Source organism: Neoarius graeffei, chromosome 3 (assembly GCF_027579695.1).
Source record: "Neoarius graeffei isolate fNeoGra1 chromosome 3, fNeoGra1.pri, whole genome shotgun sequence".
Classification (NCBI taxonomy): Eukaryota; Metazoa; Chordata; class Actinopteri; order Siluriformes; family Ariidae; genus Neoarius; species Neoarius graeffei.
Genome location: NC_083571.1, coordinates 9,240,128 through 9,260,371, shown reverse-complemented (window position 1 = coordinate 9,260,371; position 20,244 = coordinate 9,240,128). Strand labels below are relative to the sequence as shown.

Genomic DNA, 20,244 nt, shown 5'->3' with positions numbered 1-20,244 from the left:
ACTGGAAAATACACCACTCTTATTTTTCAGCTACTCAAGTTGAAGGCGAGTTCAATATCATGCTAGCGGAATGGAATATATCTGATATACCACAAAAAAGCCAGCCATTATTATTATTATTATGATACACATTCCTTTTGGGTGTTCTTTCTCTTTCAAAAGTCTCTCAAAATCTTCGTTATTTAACGAAGCAAACCTGGCAGCCATGTTTGTTTACAAATTGTCACAGTTGCTTGCTAGCATGGAGGTTTTACGTTTCTGATGTGTGACGTGTCTTGACAACCGTGCAATATCGTAAACCATACTCAACGCTCATTCTCCACTGGGTAGAGTGATGTAATACATGTAGGATAAGCGATATGCTAACAATATTGCATGCTGCCAAACCAAATGAATGAAACTTGCTAGAAGGGAATTGAACACGTTTTTATTCCATCAAAAAGTTGTCCTGTATGTACAGTGGGGCAAAAAAGTATTTAGTCAGTCACCAATTGTGCAAGTTCTCCCACTTAAAAAGATGAGAGAGGCCTGTAATTTTCATCATAGGTACACTTCAACTATGAGAGACAAAATGAGAAAAAAAAATCCAGAAAATCACATTGTCTGTCTGATTTTTAAAGAATTTATTTGCAAATTATGGTGGAAAATAAGTATTTGGTCAATAACAAAAGTTCATCTCAATACTTTGTTATATACCCTTTGTTGGCAATGACAGAGGTCAAACGTTTTCTGTAAGTCTTTCAAGGTTTTCACACACTGTTGCTGGTATTTTGGCCCATTCCTCCATGCAGATCTCCTCTAGAGCAGTGATGTTTTGGGGCTGTTGCTGGGCAACATGGACTTTCAACTCCCTCCAAAGAGTTTCTATGGGGTTGAGATCTGGAGACTGGCTAGGCCACTCCAGGACCTTGAAATGCTTCTTACGAAGCCACTCCTTTGTTGCCCGGGCGGTGTGTTTGGGATCATTGTCATGCTGAAAGACCCAACCACGTTTCATCTTCAATGCCCTTGCTGATGGAAGGAGGTTTTCACTCAAAATCTCACGATACATGGCCCCATTCATTCTTTCCTTTACACGGATCAGTCGTCCTGGTCCCTTTGCAGAAAAACAGCCCCAAAGCATGATGTTTCCACCCCCATGCTTCACAGTAGGGATGGTGTTCTTTGGATGCAACTCAACATTCTTTCTCCTCCAAACACGACAAGTTGAGTTTTTACCAAAAAGTTCTATTTTGGTTTCATCTGACCATATGACATTCTCCCAATCCTCTTCTGGATCATCCAAATGCTCTCTAGCAAACTTCAGACGGGCCTGGACACGTACTGGCTTAAGCAGGGGGACACGTCTGGCACTGCAGGATTTGAGTCCCTGGCGGCGTAGCGTGTTACTGATGGTAGCCTTTGTTACTTTGGTCCCAGCTCTCTGCAGGTCATTCACTAGGTCCCCCCGTGTGGTTCTGCGATTTTTGCTCACTGTTCTTGTGATCATTTTGACCCCACGGGGTGAGATCTTGCGTGGAGCCCCAGATCGAGGGAGATTATCAGTGGTCTTGTATGTCTTCCATTTTCTAATAATTGCTCCCACAGTTGATTTCTTCACACCAAGCTGCTTACCTATTGCAGATTCAGTCTTCCCAGCCTGGTGCAGGTCTACAATTTTGTTTCTGGTGTCCTTTGACAATTCTTTGGTCTTGGCCATAGTGGAGTTTGGAGTGTGACCGTTTGAGGTTGTGGACAAGTGTCTTTTATACTGATAACGAGTTCAAACAGGTGCCATTAATACAGGTAACGAGTGGAGGACAGAGGAGCCTCTTAAAGAAGTTGTTACAGGTCTGTGAGAGCCAGAAATCTCGCTTGTTTGTAGGTGACCAAATACTTATTTTACCAAGGAATTTACCAATTAATTCATTAAAAATCCTACAATGTGATTTCCTGGATTCTTTCCCCCTATTCTGTCTCTCATAGTTGAAGTGTACCTATGATGAAAATTACAGGCCTCGCTCATCTTTTTAAGTGGGAGAACTTGCACAATTGGTGGCTGACTAAATACTTTTTTGCCCCACTGTATAAGAATTAAATAATATTGGCTGGTGTTGAGTGTTCCATCAGATGTATTCCATTCAGCTAGAATGATATTAAATGAGTTGAAGACAAGTAGCTGAATGGAATATATCTGATAGACCATGAAAAAAAGCCAGCCAATATTATTTGTTATTATTATTGTACACACTCTTCATGTCAGCATTCTTGAAGGCCAACGCTAGCTTAACTGCGATTTGGTGCTGTTAGCGCGACAGTCCAGTTACTTTCTAGCTGGTGTAGTGTTTGCTAGCTCAGGCCAGTGCTAGCGCAGTCAAGCCAAATATTATTATTATTATTATTATTAGTAGTAGTAGTAGCAGTATTTTCCCTGTGCAATTTACTTAGTTACTTTTAAAATCCACGACAACTACACACAACGGAGCGACCTGGCAGCCAAAATTCTCTCAAAATCTTCTGCTTTTAACAAAGCAAACTTGGCGGCCATGTTTGTTTACAAACTGTCACAGTCACTTGCTAGCGTGGAAGTTTTACATCTCCGACATGTCTCTTTTCGAGTTTTTCAATGTCCACTGGTATGTTTTTCTCTTGTAAATATCTGTGAAAAATATATAATGAAGTTTTGGTAGCCTTTCGGGTGTTCAGCGCGTCTTCGGTTTCAGTTTCAAGTTTATTTATTTAGTGCTTAATCATAGCATGGCTAATCCTAGCAGTAGCACTTTTAGCAAAAAAGTTTTGTCATCAGATCTTCGCATGAGCTCCGACGTGTGACGTCGTGTTGTCTTGACAACATGCAATATTGTAACAATATTGCATGCTCATTCTCCATTATGAGAGTGGCATAATACATGGAGGATAAGCGATATGATAATATTGCATGCCATCAGTAAACCCACTAGAAGGAAATAGAATACATGTTTTTATTCCATGGAAAAAGTGGCCCGTATGTATAATAATTCCTGATATTTCACTCCGATGACATCACTCCCAGTGTTTTCCCACTGACTAGACGCACGTTGTCAAAATGGTGAACCGGTTCAAAATTAAAATTCTTTTGTGTGGATGTGTCCATATACTATAAAGAACATTACACAGTGGTGCGAAGATATGAATTTTATCTTCGCGTACTGAAAATATTTTCACTCGTTTGCTCACTCGTTCACCACCCGAGTTTAGTTTTAGTTTTGGCTGGGCTACTGCCTGAACTGATCATCGCGTCATCAGTTTTTCTTTGGGTAATCAGACACAAGGTACGCCACCACTCTTGCTGGAGCAGTTGGGGCTTAGGTGTCTTGCTCAAGGGTACTTCAGCCAGTCCTGTCCAGAGGACAAGGAAAATTACACTACCGTTCAAAAGTTTGGGGTCACCCAGACAATTTTGTGTTTTCCATGAAAAGTCGCACTTTTATTTACCACCATAAGTTGTAAAATGAATAGAAAATATAGTCAAGACATTTTTCTGGCCATTTTGAGCATTTAATCGACCCCACAAATGTGATGCTCCAGAAACTCAATCTGCTCAAAGGAAGGTCAGTTTTATAGCTTCTCTAAAGAGCTCAACTGTTTTCAGCTGTGCTAACATGATTGTACAAGGGTTTTCTAATCATCCATTAGCCTTCTGAGGCAATGAGCAAACACATTGTACCATTAGAACACTGGAGTGAGAGTTGCTGGAAATGGGCCTCTATACACCTATGGAGATATTGCACCAAAAACCAGACATTTGCAGCTAGAATAGTCATTTACCACATTAGCAATGTATAGAGTGGATTTCTGATTAGTTTAAAGTGATCTTCATTGAAAAGAACAGTGCTTTTCTTTCAAAAATAAGGACATTTCAAAGTGACCCCAAACTTTTGAATGGTAGTGTACTTCCGGGTTAAGGTTAAGAATGAATCAAAAATTCAAATTTTGATGAGAGTTTTTCATCAGTTTGTTAAATAAAGTGGTGTTTAAAATCAAGTTGTGCAACACAAACTGATATGAAATAAAACTCAGATGATCAAATCCTTTATTTGAGTCATTAATTATATACTTGGAATTGCGGTTCTAATATTTCCCATTAGCCATCAAAAGCCATCTTGGAAACAGATAAAAATGAAAAAAAAGGGGAATAAAATAACTGCACAGTCTCATAAATCAAAGCACCGCGTTACAGAAACAGAATGAATCACAGTTAGCAAAAAAGTGCTGTTTTTCAGAGAAGATGTAACATCTGCTATAAAAGTTGATTTTCAGTCATTGCTCCACAGTCCTCGTACATGAGTGGAAGATGGAAATTTCCTCATTCTTGTGTTTTATCCACGTTGTTCTGATCACTATGCATACATGGTCAGTTGAAGCCACTGCAGAAAAAAAAACAAAACAAGGAGATGTTTAACAGGTGTGTGCAACACTTTAATGCAATAAAATCAAATTTGTGATGTATTTACTTTTACCTCAAGGACACTGAGCTTGATGAGACCATCTCCGTCCTTGTCGAAGGCTTTGAAAGCCCCTATAATAAAATATATACATTTTAGGGTTTCTTAAGGACAGTGATTACCTGATATTTGTATAGTTTATAATAAAGAGACAGCGCTGGCTCATGTATTTTAAGACACTTTTAAATGGGATCGTTAGAGAAACTCACAATCAAGAAAATCTCCTCTTTTGTTTTATTCGTTTATTTTTTACGAATGAATGTTACCAGTGTCACTTTAACTATGAAGAGTAATTTTGTGTCTTACGATTTAGATATGGCACAATGCCACTGAAACCTTGAGCATCAGCTGATCCTGATACACATCTGATATAATTTTCTGTCAGTAAAAGTGCTGAAGTCAGCAGCGCTAATCAAACTACAAACATGGCCACTCAGAACTACAACAACCAAGATTCACAGCGCATCTGGCACTGGAGTATTGAACTCAGCTGTTGTTCAGTCCTTATTAACCACCACGCTATATAAACCTCTCTCTGACACAGAGAGAGGTTTATACAGAGAGAGGCTGTTCTTTGACTCTCGCTATCCTTTCACCGTTTACGCTTCCTGTTTTGCCCACGTTACCCTGTTTGCCAATCGACCGACCCTCGCCTGCCTTCTGACTTCAATTATTGCTTCACGATTTGGCTCTGTACTGTTTGCTCGCTGCTTCTTCCTGAAATTACATTAGTAAGTGCCTGCATCCTGACAGGATACTTCACCTACAATGGATGGAGCGGAGGAAGCAAAACAAACTGCACTGAACGCTCAGGGGCGGTTGTTAGGAGAACATCAACAGATGTTTGCTGACCTCAACATGCAGATGACACAACTTGGAGTTGTGATGTCGCAGGCCCTCCTTCCACACCCTGAGACGACATCTAGTGCTGTACTACAGCTTCCTGTTCCCGAAAAATATGCCGGTGATACAATCGCTTGTAAGGGGTTTCTGTTACAGTGCTCTCTGTACTTTTCCACTATGCCCTGTCTCTCAGATGAACACAAAATCGCCAAGTTTCTATCCTTCCTCACTGGCAAGGCACTGCAATGGGCTAGTGCTGTATGGAGAAAAGGAGGAGAACGCACAACTTCCTATGAGCATTTCCTCAAGCTCTTCAAACAAGTGTTTGATCATGAACCTGAGGGCATCGAAGTTGGAGAGAGTCTCCTCACCATAAAACAAGGTTCTAGAAAAGTTGCAGAATCCGCCTTGGACTTTCGGACCCTTGCAGCAGCCAGTGGATGGAATGAACTGGCTTTGAAAGCAGTGTTCCGTCAGGGCCTCTGTCTGGGGGGTACTCAGCGAAATGGCGTGTAGAGATGAAAACATGACTCTAGACCCCCTCATTGACTTGGTGATTTGGCTGGATCATTTGCTCACCAGCCAGCCCTCTCTCAAGGAAACCTCCGGGCCTGCTCATCGCCCTAAAGAAAGTGTACCCATGGAAGTTTCCCACACTCACCTGAAAAGATCTGAGCGGGAAAGAAAGAAGAGAGAAGGTCTCTGTTTTTACTGTGGGAGTTCAGAGCATAAGATAAGCCAGTGTCCCATCCGTCTGTCACGTTCCAAGCCAGTGGAACCCACTACTCATGCGGTGAGTCCCGATAGAAAATTTATTACACAGTCATTCAAAGTGCCTGTATTGTTAAAGCTGGTATCCTCCACACATGTCCTGTCTGCCTTCATAGACTTGGGGCAGAGTGGAATTTCATCAATAGTGCAATCGTCCAGAAGTACGACCTGCCCACAATCCCTCTGCAGAGTCCACTCAGCATCCAAACCATTAACGGAGAACTCCTAGGTGACGGCCGGGTCACTGCCAGGACCGCTCCCATTCTCATTCAGGTGGGAGCACTCCATTCAGAGCAAATCTCTCTCTACGTAACCACCACTGAACATCTCAACATCATTCTAGCGTATCCTTGGTTACAACTTCATGATTCATTGATCTCTTGGCATAACAAAGAAATTCTTCAATGGTCACCCACCTGTTTCCAACATTGTCTTGCACGTCCCCAGTCATGTATCGCTTCCACGTGTGATGACCCCCTGTGCCCCCTTCAGGTCCTGGCATGTCAGTGCACAGACAGAGCTGGGCCTGGTTAGGTTAAGGTCATTATTGTGTGCACCTGTGTTTGGGGCGGGGTTATAAAAGGGGTTCTCTTCTCTATCTCATTGGGCACTTTTTCTTCGTTCATGTAGGCACCTTTTGATTTTCCTCCTGGCACTGGCACCTTTCTTTCTCTCTCTCTCATTATTCTATCTCATACTCTTTCTACTTTTTTGTCTGTCTTTATATCTGCTAACATGCTGATACTGACTGCTACATTGCATCCACATCACGCCATTTACACGCACCCACATTCCCCTAGACATTGCTGAATATCTATTGTTTTTGGTATAATTTTCAATAAATTATAATTTGCTTTAATCTTGTTGTCGTGTCTCTTTTATGTTGCGGTCTGAAACAAGCCGGGCCGTAACACACGTCAGTGGAAAGTCCGCAACCAGGCTCCATTGAAAATGTCCCAGAGTGCTACCCTGACCTTCAGGAAGTCTTTAGTAAAGGGAAAGCTTGTGGACTACCACCACACAGACCATATGATTGTGCCATTGACCTCCTACCAGGTATGTCATCTCCACGTGGTCGAATCTATCCCCTTTTACAGAAGGAGCACGCTGCCATGGAACAGTACATCCAGGAAGCCCTCAACCAAGGATACATCCGTCCCTCCAAATCACCAGCCTCAGCAGGCTTCTTCTTTGTTGAACAGCGAGGTGGTGGCCTTCAGCCTTGTATATACTATAGAGGGCTTAACCAGGTCACAGTTAAATATCCTTATCCTCTGCCTCTTGTTCCATCTGCTCTAGAGCAGCTTCGTTCAGCCAAGATATTTTCAAAATTTGACCTGCGTAGCATCTATAATTTGATAAGAATCAAGAAGGGTGACGAATGGAAGACCACATTCAGTACAACCACTGGTCACTTCGAATACCGGGTAATGCTATATGGCCTTTCCCCGGCTCCCAGTGTCTTTCAGTGTTTAATTAACAATGTACTAAGAGACATGTTGGGACGTTACATCATTGCATACATTGATGACATTTTAATCTACTCTCCTAATGAAAAGAGTCATAGAGAACATGTCAGAGCGGTTCTCCAATGCCTACTGGATAATCATCTCTATGTCAAGGCTGAGAAATGCGAATTCCACCGTAACCAGATCTCCTTCTTAGGCTATATCATAAGATCAGAGGGAGTAAGCATGGATTCCTCCAAGGTCTCTGCAGTCATGTCCTGGCCTGTACCCACGTCTATAAAGGAGCTTCAACGATTCCTGGGTTTTACAAACTTCTATCGTCGCTTCATTCAAGGTTTCAGCACAATTGCAGCTTCCTTAATGGCCTTGCTCAAGAAGGCACTCAGACGACTGCAATGGAATCCCTCAGCTGAAGAAGCCTTCAATCGACTGAAGGAAATGTTCACCTCATCCCTGGTTCCACAACATCCTGACCCCACTAAACCTTTCATTGTAGAAGTTGATGCATCTGACACAGGAGTTGGGGGGGTCTTATCCCAATGTTGTGGCGAGAAGCACAAACTCCATCTTGTGGCTTTCTTCTCCAAAAAGCCCACATCTGCTGGAATAAACTATGATGTCGGGAACCGTGAACTCTTAGCCATCAAACTCGATCTTGAGGAGTGGAGACACTGGCTGGAGGGAGCCACTCAGCCACTCATCCCATCACAATATTCACCGACCACAAAAACCTAGAATACCTCAAGAAGGCCAAGCATCTCAATCCTCACCAGGCCAGGTGGGCTCTCTTCTTTGCTCATTTTAGTTTCATGATCTCGTTCTGCCCAGGATCAAGGAACACTAAGACTGATGCTCTATCACGTACCTTCGTATCTTCTCACCAGGATTCGACTACCCATGCAATTCTTCCATTCAACTGCTTCATGCAATCTATTATTTGGGACCTAGACCAACAAATAAGAAACTCTCAGCCCAGAGCAGTTCCCATGAGCCTTCCACCTGGTCTACTCTACATTCCTAAGCAGTTCTGAGGGTGACTGATCACCTGGCCCACACGTCTCCCGCCACAGGACATCCTGGCAGCCAGGGTACTTACCACATTTTAAGTAACAAGTACTGGTGGGAGAACATGCTCACAGAAATCAATCAGTTCATTGCCTCTTGCTCCGAGTGTGCCCAGGCAAAAGTTTCACGCACCCTGCCAGCAGGTAAACTTTGTCCTCTCCCAGTACCCCAGAGGCCCTGGTCACACATAGCCCTTGATTTTATCTCGGATCTACTGCCTTCTCAGGGTAACACTACCATCATAGTTATTATTGACAGATTCTCTAAAGCACTGAAACTCTTTCTGTTACCAGGCATCCCTACTGCACTCCAGACTGCCGAGCTCCTATTCCAACACATATTCAGATACTTTGGCATTCCCGAGGACATAGTCAGCGACAGAGGTCCCTAGTTCATTTCACGGCTATGGTCCTGCTTCATGGAACAACTTGGAGTATCAGTCAGTCTCACGTCAGGTTATCACCCTCAATCGAACAGACAAGTGGAGAGGGCAAATCAAAAGATTGGATGTTTCTTGCGAATCTTTTGCATGAGGAACCCGGGGGACTGGGCACATTTCATCCCATGGGGTATGGATGAAACTGAGTTATGTTGGGAACAGACAAACAAACAAATGGAAGTGAAAACATAACCTCCTCTAACAAAGTTGGTGGAGGTAATAATAATAATAATAATAATGTTACATTTTATCCTTCCAAATTAGGGTTCATTACATAACACTATAAAAATTGTCGAACAAGATCAAAATCACACTTACTGAACATTCCCTCGAGTCGCACTAAACAGCAAATGTAGCTCTCGAAATCCAAATACAGTTGCTCATTGGCATATCGCATTGCAATGATGTCATGAAGCTGGGGGTTGAGCTGAAAACCTGAGTGAGCAAAATACAGCATAAAACAAACACACTAGTATATGTTTTAATAACCAACCTGTCTACAACTTTGTCCCAGACTTGTTTTGATAGCTCTTTGATCTTCATGATGCTATTATAATCATATCAGATCACAAGATATACAATATCATTTTGTATACACGAGATCATATACTGTATATCTCCACCAAAATTCAGTGAAGGAGTAAAGAGGGAATTAGTTTGAAAAGCAGCTGAGACAGGAAGAGTAACGCTTAAAATGATGCTCCCACCACCATGTTTCACCGTGGGGATCTCAGGTAGCATTTGGTTAAAGTGATAAGGAGGTTCAAGGAAGGACTCATACCCACATCGGCAAGAGCGTTTCTCATCTCAAAGCTGCTGATGCTGCCGAATTTGTCCGCATCATAGCGAGTGAAAATAGTCTGCAGACAAAATACGACATTTGTTAAAAGATTTGTAGCAGCATTATATTTTGCTGTAACACTTTACAAGGCTCTGATTAGCTTTAAAACAGGCTGAGGGTCATTAAACCTACCTTCCACTGTTTGATCTTGTTCCATAAATGCTTGAACTCTTGCAGGTTTAATCTTCCCGTTCCATCAGTCTTTTATATTTCAAGGTCAAGGAATAATTGCGCCTCTTTCACAAGAACCTCAATCATGAAAATGCATTAAGTTCAAGGATACATCCATGAGCGCTATCATGCTTCTGCAGCTGTCCAGACTGAAACCTGTTGCTTTCAGCTCTTTGTCTGATTAAATAAGAAGATGAGACAAGAACACGAATAGGAATGTGAACCGAAACTAATCAGGGATTTATTTATTTATTTATGTTCTGAATTGTGATGGCTCACATTTGTTCAGTGCACTGTTGAGGATACTTATCAGCTCTTTGGCATTGATCTGCATATCCTGAGAGAGGAATCCACATTGAATTGATGGTGTGAGTGTAATAGATTTCAGTGTATTGTTGAAATGACGTGCATTAGATCTACAGTATTTAACCTCACATCTCCAGCAATCTGCTGAAAAATGGCCCTGAACTGTTTCTCCTCCTCGCTCTCTTCCTCTTCAAAGAGCTGAAAAACGCAGATGTTTAGATATGATTAGACATCAATGACATGTTTGATAAATTTAGCACTGAGATGTATGGATTAAAAAAAACCCACACATTTATATAACCATATTATTGAAACATCTCATTATTTCTAAACTAGAAATAATGAGATTTAATCCTATAAAAGAAAATTAATCCTTTTCTTTTATAGGATTATTATAAAAGAACTGTAAGTTGGTTCAGCATAGCAGAGAGGAGCCATCAGGGTCTTCGAGGCCTTCAGAGAAGGCCCAGACATATCAGCATTTCTCATCTCATCTCATCTCATCTCATCTCATCTCATCTCATCTCATCTCATTATTTCTAGCCGCTTTATCCTGTTCTACAGGGTCGCAGGCAAGCTGGAGCCTATCCCAGCTGACTACGGGCGAAAGGCGGGGTACACCCTGGACAAGTCGCCAGGTCATCACAGGGCTGACACATAGACACAGACAACCATTCACACTCACATTCACACCTACGCTCAATTTAGAGTCACCAGTTAACCTAACTTGCATGTCTTTGGACTGTGGGGGAAACTGGAGCACCCGGAGGAAACCCACGCGGACACAGGGAGAACATGCAAACTCCACACAGAAAGGCCCTCGCCGGCCACGGGGCTCGAACCCGGACCTTCTTGCTGTGAGGCGACAGCGCTAACCACTACACCACTGTGCCGCCCTATCAGCATTTCATATATTATATTTAATTTCTTTCATTCTTTAATTGTTCATTCTTTCATTATAATTATTCTCTTCTAATTCTGCCTCATTTTCTATCAAATTTGCTTCAGAAATGAAAGGGTTACTATCCTGAAAACATTAAAATAGAGTTATCCAATACAATTTTTTGTTTGTTTTCTCAAGGATGAGAAAGGTTTAGAGCTGGCTCACTCATTGGTTAGGACTTCATTGCTGGGACAGAAGGCCATGGCAGTGTATGTTTATGTAGGAAGTGACAGATGAATTAACCAATCAGATTTTGATTTATAGTGGGAGGGACCAAAAACGTATCATCCTACACCTTCTCAAAGGCCAACGCGAGCTTAACTACGAGTTGGAGCCGTCAGCACAGCAGTGAAGTCACCTTCCAGCTGGTGTAGCGTTCATCAGTAGTGTTAGCAAATGCTAATAAAGCAGTCAAGCCAGTGCTATCGAAAGCAAGTAGCACAGGCTAACGGCCGGGAAACTAAGATTTCTGTCTCCAGACTCTCACACACATGTAGCAATGTCATAATTTCATATGAATAAAGTTTTGGGTTTTTTTATGAACTTCCCCAAATCCCTCTATTGTAAAATATGTTCATTTGTTGGGTTCCGTTAATGGTTCCACTCTCATTTCTGATGGGGCGTTAATTAGTGTAACACATCTGTGGACATTATCATGCTTGGGATGTCTGGAAAGGGGTAAGCTGTCTTCGTGAATCCTGCATGGATGATATTCATTAATAGAGTATATTTTTCTCAAGATATGATGTTTATGCATCCATCCATTATCCATAACCACTTATCCTGTGCAGGGTCGCGGGCAAGCTGAATCCTATCCCAGTTGACTATGGGCGAGAGGTGGGGGTACAACCTGGACAAGTTGCCAGATCATCGCAGGGCTGACACATGGAGACAAACAACCATTCACACTCACATTCACACCTACGGTCAATTTAGAGCCACCAATTAGCCTAACCTGCATGTCTTTGGACTGTAGGGGAAACCGGAGCACCCGGAGGAAACCCACGCGGACACGGGGAGAACATGCAAACTCCACATAGAAAGGCCCTCATCGGCCACTGGGCTCAAACCCAGGACCTTCTTGTTGTGAGGTGACAATGCTAACCACTACACCACCATGCCTCCTGAGGTTTATTTTTTGATCTAAGAATATTTTGACACACATCTGCTGTTTGTATGGACCCTTTTCACGTGACGTCACGACAAACGCGGCCGCCATTTTGGACGTGTACTACCAGTAGTTTACCACAGCCAACATTGAGGAACGGCAGCAAAGAAAGTTTTTACTTTCAGCAAGACTTCCATCATGCCACTATATTGTTGTGCACCTGGATGTAGTAACCATCAACAAACAAGGCAAGGTTTATCATTTTATCGGATCCCGACGGAGAAGATGGATAGCGGCCATTAACAGATTGGCAGCCCTCGGCATACCAACGCTTGTGTAGTGACCACTTTGTTGGAGGTAAGACGAATAAAATTAGCCAGAAAAGGCATTACATTGGTGTTAACATTCTGTGGCGGCGAGTGTGTAACCAAATAGGCTAAAATAACCCATTGTAACCTCTTTGTTCTTCTGTAGTAGCTATTGTTGACTAGCTAATGTCAACAAGTAGCTGGTATGTTACTGTAGCAATGTTTACGTTCAGTCATTTGGATGACTGTTAAAACCTTTTCAGTCTCAAGTTTTTCCTTTACTGTATTTACTAGTTTACTGTAATTATGATCCGGCAGCTATTTACACCGGCTCCAGTATAAATAGCTGCCGGAGCCAACGTCCGAGGTTCCGGAGCACGCTCCGGCTTGCTCTCCCTCAAATTAAGCAGTGCGCGCCGGCTTGCTCCCGGAGTGCTCCGGCTTGCTCTCCCTCAAATTAAGCAGCGCGCACCGGCTTGCTCCCGGAGTGCTCCGGCCGAGGTTCCCCTCAAATTAAGCAGCGCGCGCCGGCTTGCTCCCGGAGTGCTCCGGCCGAGGTTCCGGAGCACACTCCGGCCGAGGTTGCCCTCAAATTAAGCAGCGCGCTCCATAACCTCGGCCGGAGCACTCCTGGAGCAAGCCGAAGCGCGCTCTGGAACCTCGGCCGGAGCACTCCTGGAGCAAGCCGGAGTGCGCTCCGGAACCTCGGACGTTGGCGTGTATGTGTATGGCGATGGGTTTTTAACGACATGGGTATACAGATCATGTGGGCCGAAGTCAGGTAAAGACGAGGGCTTCGTGTACTTCCGTACGTCAGTGAACAATCCTGGTGGAAGCAGGTAAACGTCGTTCTCTAAGCCTGCTAACCTCAATTTTTGCAAATACCTCTCCCTCTGCTCGCCCTGTAAATGCCCTACGTCGCTGGATAGTGAAGGTGTTTTCTGCATCTCGCTCCTTTTTTTTGTTGTTTTTCGTTTGTCGCCTTCCTCGCATTCAAACTGATTCGAGCCGAAGTCCGCTACATGTCCAAAATGGCGGTCGCGTTTACGAAGGTCACGTGACTGAAAAGGGTCTATAGGATTGAATATGTGAATTAGCATTGTAAAATTCCGTGTGAAAAGTCGAGTGTTTATCTGAGTAGCCATTTGGCTGGGTGCTAACTGGTGTATTATGTTGTCAGGATACCAGAATTCTTTCCCCTGTCTCCGTGTGTTGATCACCCTGTCATTTCATTGTTTTCCAGAATAAATGCTGACAGATCAAGTTAACTCTTCACCTCCTCTGCATCATCTATTAGCCACACAAAGACTTTTAGTTATTATTCGAGTAACTGACTGGTTATAGTCGGTTACACACACTCGCCCCAATATTTTTCATTCAGACTTAAGTATTCATTTCCTGTTGTAATTTACTTAGTTACTTTTAAAATCAGCATTGACAAATACACACAACCGTGCGACCTGGCAGCCTGCTGCTAATCCCTTGCAAAATCCTTTGCACTGTTGCTTTTTTGGTGTGTCTCAGGGGTGTAGCTAGGATTTTTCGGGGGGGGGGGGGATCACACACTGACCGGCAGCCTGCGTACATTATGTAACAAAAAATAATTACCATTGCTAGTTTTAGGTAGCTTAGAAACCAGCTCTTCCATTATTGCTGTTTCTTCCACGTTTTCTTGATGATGTGTTTTAGAAACGGCACTAAAACTTAGCTTCGAAACCACAAAATGCAACTTTGATGGAAAAAAGTATATAATAAATTGCTTACCTCTCTTCGCATCGAAAGAAGGAGGAAAGTTTCGCTTGTTTTGACATGGTGAATGATTAACACGAGGAAATACTTGTAATTCGCAATTAAAAAGACTGCAGCTACACTGGCAGCTTGACCATGCTTTCTAGTGCGATCGTGTTGTGCTTGCGCAGAACTGTGTCAGTCCTGCGCACCTTAGCTCGTGCACCTGAAGGCGCGCCTTGGGCTGAGCACGCACCTAATGAGCTCCGGCATGCGTGCCGTTAACAAAGAACACCTGTCTTTAATCAGTGAACTATGTTTGGGCTATTTAAGGACTGCGTCCATGCAAGGATGATGCGAAGTATTACACCACGTCTAGTGCGCCTTACTGAGCCTTGTTTCCTGTTCTTGTTGACCTCCTGGTTTTTTGACTCCTGTTTCTCGTCCCTTGATCTTGTATAGTTTTGCCTCTGATATTCTGTCCGCACCTTGATTGACCTCCTGCCTGTTTCCTCAATTACGACTTTGCCTGCTGTTTCGGATTGTTTGCCTGTTGTGTGCGTTTCACGCACTTTATGCTCATATCGCACTGTGTATTCATCTCAGCTCATCTCATTATCTCTAGCCGCTATATCCTGTTTTACAGGGTCGCAGGCAAGCTGGAGCCTATCCCAGCTGACTACGGGCAAAAGGCGGGGTACACCCTGGACAAGTCGCCAGGTCATCACAGGGCTGACACATAGACACAGACAACCATTCACACTCACATTCACACCTACGCTCAATTTAGAGTCACCAGTTAACCTAACCTGCATGTCTTTGGACTGTGGGGGAAACCGGAGCACCCGGAGGAAACCCACGCGGACACGGGGAGAACATGCAAACTCCACACAGAAAGGCCCTCACCGGCCACGGGGCTCGAACCCGGACCTTCTTGCTGTGAGGTGACAGCGCAAACCACTCCACCACTGCGCCGCCTCGCACTGTGTTATTTAACATACCAGTATCTGCATTTACATCCGCCTCTCCCGCACACACTCTGACAAACTGGGTTTTCGCACCCAAACCACAGGAAGTCCATATAAGGTTATAGAAACCCTAATGAGGCTGAGGTGACAATCTAGTTTAAAAAAAAAGTTAGAAAAATTACAGTGGGCGCTTTTCTAATATTCTTATGCGGCTATTGAAAAAATGTATGGTCCGACAAAGGGGGTGTCACGGGCACCCCAGGACCCCCCAGCTACACGCCTGTGTCTGGCTAAGTTTTGGCTGACCTCAAGTCCCAGCTCTAATAGCAACGGTTCATCACTGCAGCATAGACATTTCTAGACATTTCTCTATAATTCAAAGTGTTTTATTTCATTCCTGTAAGAATTTGTTTCTATTTCTTTAAATAATATTAAGATGACAGATTTAATGAATCATTGGAATGGGACATCAAAATGCTTCACCTTAATTTTCTTCTTGTCCTGTTCCAACTGTTGAAGAAAAAACAGAAGATTAGATTAAAGTTTGTACCTCGTTTCTAAATATGTTCATCAGGAGAAAAACATAAAGTAAAGAATTCAGGTCAATTTATTTATTTTTTCTTTTGTAGTGTTTTTTTTAAAACAATATACAGTACTGTGCAAAAGTCTTAGGCACCCTTTTTTTTGTACAAACTTTGTTACAGATTTCTATTTTATGATTTCTACATTTATCAAGTCAAAACATTACAAAAACATTTTAGAGTTCCAAATGTTCGTTGTTTTTTCCAGCACAAAATTAAACATTACAGAAAAATAAGTTTGTATCTGAGCAGCATATTCCATAAGAGAGCACTTTTCAGATTTAAAAAGAAAACATAATGAAGGCGGCTGGGTTTTTGTGCAAAATTAAGAAACAAGTGTGACGGTCAAAGTGTCCAGAAGAACTGTGGCTGGTTCTGTAAGATGTTCAGTAAAACCTACAGCTCATTTCCGCATAAAACTGCACTCCTTGGACCTGAGACGACTATTGTTTTTTAAAGCAAAGGGTCGTCTCACACCAAATATTGACTGTGTTTCATTTATTATGGCTTACTGATTACTGTTTATAGTATTTTTTTAATACTGAAACATTTCATTTCATTATTTTTAAGCCATTTTTGGTCTCCAGCATTTCTTTACATGTGCCTAAGACTTTTGCACAGGACCATATATATATATATATATATATATATATATATATATATATATATATATATACACACACTACCGTTCAAAAGTTTGGGGTCACCCAGACAATTTTGTGTTTTCCATGAAAAGTCACACTTTTATTTACCACCATAAGTTGTAAAATGAATAGAAAACATAGTCAAGACATTTTTCTGGCCATTTTGAGCATTTAATCGACCCCACAAATGTGATGCTCCAGAAACTCAATCTGCTCAAAGGAAGGTCAGTTTTATAGCTTCTCTAAAGTGCTAAACTGTTTTCAGCTGTGCTAACATGATTGTACAAGGGTTTTCTAATCATCCATTAGCCTTCTGAGGCAATGAGCAAACACATTGTACCATTAGAACACTGGAGTGAGAGTTGCTGGAAATGGGCCTCTATACACCTATGGAGATATTGCACCAAAAACCAGACATTTGCAGCTAGAATAGTCATTTACCACATTAGCAATGTATAGAGTGGATTTCTGATTAGTTTAAAGTGATCTTCATTGAAAAGAACAGTGCTTTTCTTTCAAAAATAAGGACATTTCAAAGTGACCCCAAACTTTTGAACGGTAGTGTGTGTGTACAAATCAGCTTTGCAGAAAAAAATGCCACAGAAAATTACCTGCAAGTTTAAATGAACAGGAATTGTGTGTTTGAATTGATATGATGTCATGATAAAAGTAGGTTTATGTTGCTGAAAGATGGACGTTAAATAACTAACCAAATATGGTTCAGCCTCAATCACGGCTCCCATCAACCTGAGAGAAAACATAAAGCCCTGATAAACTACACACAGTGACATGTCATGACTTGACACTAAATAACACAAAAAATAATTTCTTCTCCAACGTCTTTCTTCTTACATGGCTTAGAACACTAAACTCCCATGCGAAAAGAAATGAATCATATTTAAAAACTCATAGATGAAAGTTTAAAAAAAAAAAGAATAATTTGGCTGAGTTTCACACACAGGTGAAAACTTCTGAAAATACTTCTGAGACTGAAACTCACTCCGAAGTGCTCTTCTTCTCGGAGAAAACCCTGAGGAGGAAGTCAGACTCCTTGTGAGGTTCGAAGGTGGACGGGATGATGAGGTACTCTCCGGGACTCAGACAGAAACGCTCCGTCACCTCCCGTAGGTTGATGTAGGATTTGCAGCGAGCTTTGGAAGCGTTGTAAAGGAAGAAGTCTTTGGGAAGGTGCTGCTTGTTGCCATGCATCTGTGGTTGGAGAAACAGAGCAGAGAAAGTGAACAACTGGAGATGATTTAAGGGGGGAGGGAGAAAATGCAGTGTAAAGAAATATAAATCCCATTAAAACCAAATAATCTGCTTTTACAAATATTCTGTTTCATATGCTTTATATGATTATATAATAAATGAGTTTACTCATTAATTCCAGTTAATTTACTCGTTACAAAGTAAAAGTAGAATGTGGGTTTCAGGAAAGTGCTCATTTGACAAATGACTGCAAACTAGATATTAATTATCCAAGTACACAGAAAGGAAGGAAAAATGAAGGAAGGAAGGAAGGATAGGAAAGAAGGAAGAACAGGAAAAACAAACGAAGGAAGGAAGAACAGGAAGAAATGAAGGAAGGATGAACAGGAAACAATGAATGAAGGAAGAACATGAAGGAAAGAAAGAAGAAAATGAAGGAAAGAAGGAAGGAAGAACAGGAAGGAAGGAAGAGCAAAGTAAGAAAACGTGAAGGAAGTAAAAGCAAAGGAAGGAAAGAAATTATCAAATGAACAAAAAGGTGAAGAAACAAATGAGATAAGGAAAGGAAAGTGAAGGAAGGAAGGAAGAAAGGACAGGAAGAAATTAATGAAGGAAGAACATGAAGGAAAGAATGAAAAAATGAAGGAAGGAAGAACAGGAAGAAATGAATGAAGGAAAGAAGGAAGAACGAACAGGAAGGGAGGAAAAGTGAAGGAGGGAGGGAAGAGCAAAGGAAGAAAATGTGAAGGAAGTAAAAGCAAAGGAAGGAAATAAATGATCAAATGAACAAAAAGGTGAAGAAACAAATGAGATAAGGAAAGTGAAGTGAAGGAATAAATGTGAAGGAAAACTGAAGGAAGGAAAAGAAAAGAAGCACAAAAGAAAGGGGGAGTGAAAGAAAAGAATATGTTCAATAAATTAAATTGAATTAAAAGTGAGAAAAAAAGAAAGTAAGAGGAAAAAAGAGGGAAAATGTACTGTTAGGCAGAAAATGAATCAAAAGTGAGAAACCGAGAAAGCAGGTTTAAGAAAAGTAAACAGGAAAAAGCAAAGAGCAGAATGAATGTAAGAAAGCCGAAAGGAAGAGAGTAGGACAGAAATGGAATAAGAAGAAAATCAGAAAATGGGAGAAACGAATACAAGAATAGAGGAGGGAAAGGGGCGGTACGGTGGTGTAGTGGTTAGCGCTGTCGCCTCACAGCAAGAAGGTCCTGGGTTCGAGCCCCGGGGCCGGCGAGGGCCTTTCTGTGTGGAGTTTGCATGTTCTCCCCGTGTCCGCGTGGGTTTCCTCCGGGTGCTCCGGTTTCCCCCACAGTCCAAAGACATGCAGGTTAGGTTAACTGGTGACTCTAAATTGAGCGTAGGTGTGAATGTGAGTGTGAATGGTTGTCTGTGTCTATGTGTCAGCCCTGTGATGACCTGGCGACTTGTCCAGGGTGTACCCCGCCTTTCGCCCGTAGTCAGCTGGGATAGGCTCCAGCTCGCCTGCGACCCTGTAGAAGGATAAAGCGGCTAGAGATAATGAGATGAGAATGAGAGATGAGATGAGGAGGGAAAGAAAATGAGAGTGAGCGAAAGTGAGATATATTGTGTAAACAAAGAGTTCTGATCTCCTGCACAGATCTGACATCATGAGAAAAACAGCCTCCTGTCACTCAGCCATCGTCGTACCTCCTTTGGAACCTAAGATGGAGAAACACAGGAAATAGCATCAGTGACACTGAATTATTTTTAGATGAAAAGCTTTATAGCAAATTAACACTGGTATTATAATGCTGACTGCTCTGGGGAGCCATTTCAGGATAGTTTTTTTTTTGTTTGTTTTTTTAAGAAAAAAAAATCATTACTATCACCAATCATTAATGGGTAAGTAAACCATTGCAGTTCCACATCACATGAGATCATCAATTACCAACTGAATTAATGTCCACATAAAGAAACACTGATGTTTACTTTGATTAATGAATAAATCACTTAAACACTATCAGATGGTGTATTAGTAAATTAAGTTTGGTTTACTTCATAGATGGCGAAGCCAATAGCATGCAGCATGGCTCCTGCGTAGCTCTCTCTCCTCCTGCCCTTCTGCATGAGTGCCACCACCACGGTGCAGCCCTTTTCTCCGTCCTCTGGCTCATCGTCATCCTCCTCAGTGAGACGCAGCCGATACTGAGGGTTTGTCCAGAAGGTTTCTGTGTCACAATGGACAAACAGAACTTCAGTCTTGGAATCAAACATCTCAGACTCAAAATGTGGCATATTAATACAGTATACACTCACTGGCCAGTTTATTAGGAACACCCATCCACCTGCTGTTTTATGTAGTTACCTAATCAGCCGATCCCTTGACAGCAGCACGATCCATAAAATCACGCAGATACAAATCA

The 20,244-nt window shown here is 42.1% G+C and overlaps 1 protein-coding gene across 1 annotated transcript in view; it reads right to left on the bottom strand.

Moving 5' to 3' along the window:
* Positions 1-4,055: 4,055 nt before the first annotated feature.
* capn3b (calpain 3b) overlaps positions 4,056-20,244 on the bottom strand; it is a 65,340-nt gene continuing 49,151 nt past the window's right edge. Inside the window, exons 9-21 of the mRNA XM_060916360.1 lie at positions 19,877-20,049; positions 19,529-19,540; positions 17,649-17,857; positions 17,359-17,395; positions 15,907-15,933; positions 10,498-10,566; positions 10,342-10,399; positions 10,175-10,239; positions 10,024-10,092; positions 9,832-9,910; positions 9,369-9,485; positions 4,479-4,537; positions 4,056-4,385 (exon numbers count right to left, since the gene is read on the bottom strand). Of these exons, the coding sequence (XP_060772343.1) occupies positions 4,359-4,385; positions 4,479-4,537; positions 9,369-9,485; positions 9,832-9,910; positions 10,024-10,092; positions 10,175-10,239; positions 10,342-10,399; positions 10,498-10,566; positions 15,907-15,933; positions 17,359-17,395; positions 17,649-17,857; positions 19,529-19,540; positions 19,877-20,049 (1,001 nt within the window). The 3' untranslated portion in view covers positions 4,056-4,358. The remainder of the gene's footprint in view (positions 4,386-4,478; positions 4,538-9,368; positions 9,486-9,831; positions 9,911-10,023; positions 10,093-10,174; positions 10,240-10,341; positions 10,400-10,497; positions 10,567-15,906; positions 15,934-17,358; positions 17,396-17,648; positions 17,858-19,528; positions 19,541-19,876; positions 20,050-20,244) is intronic.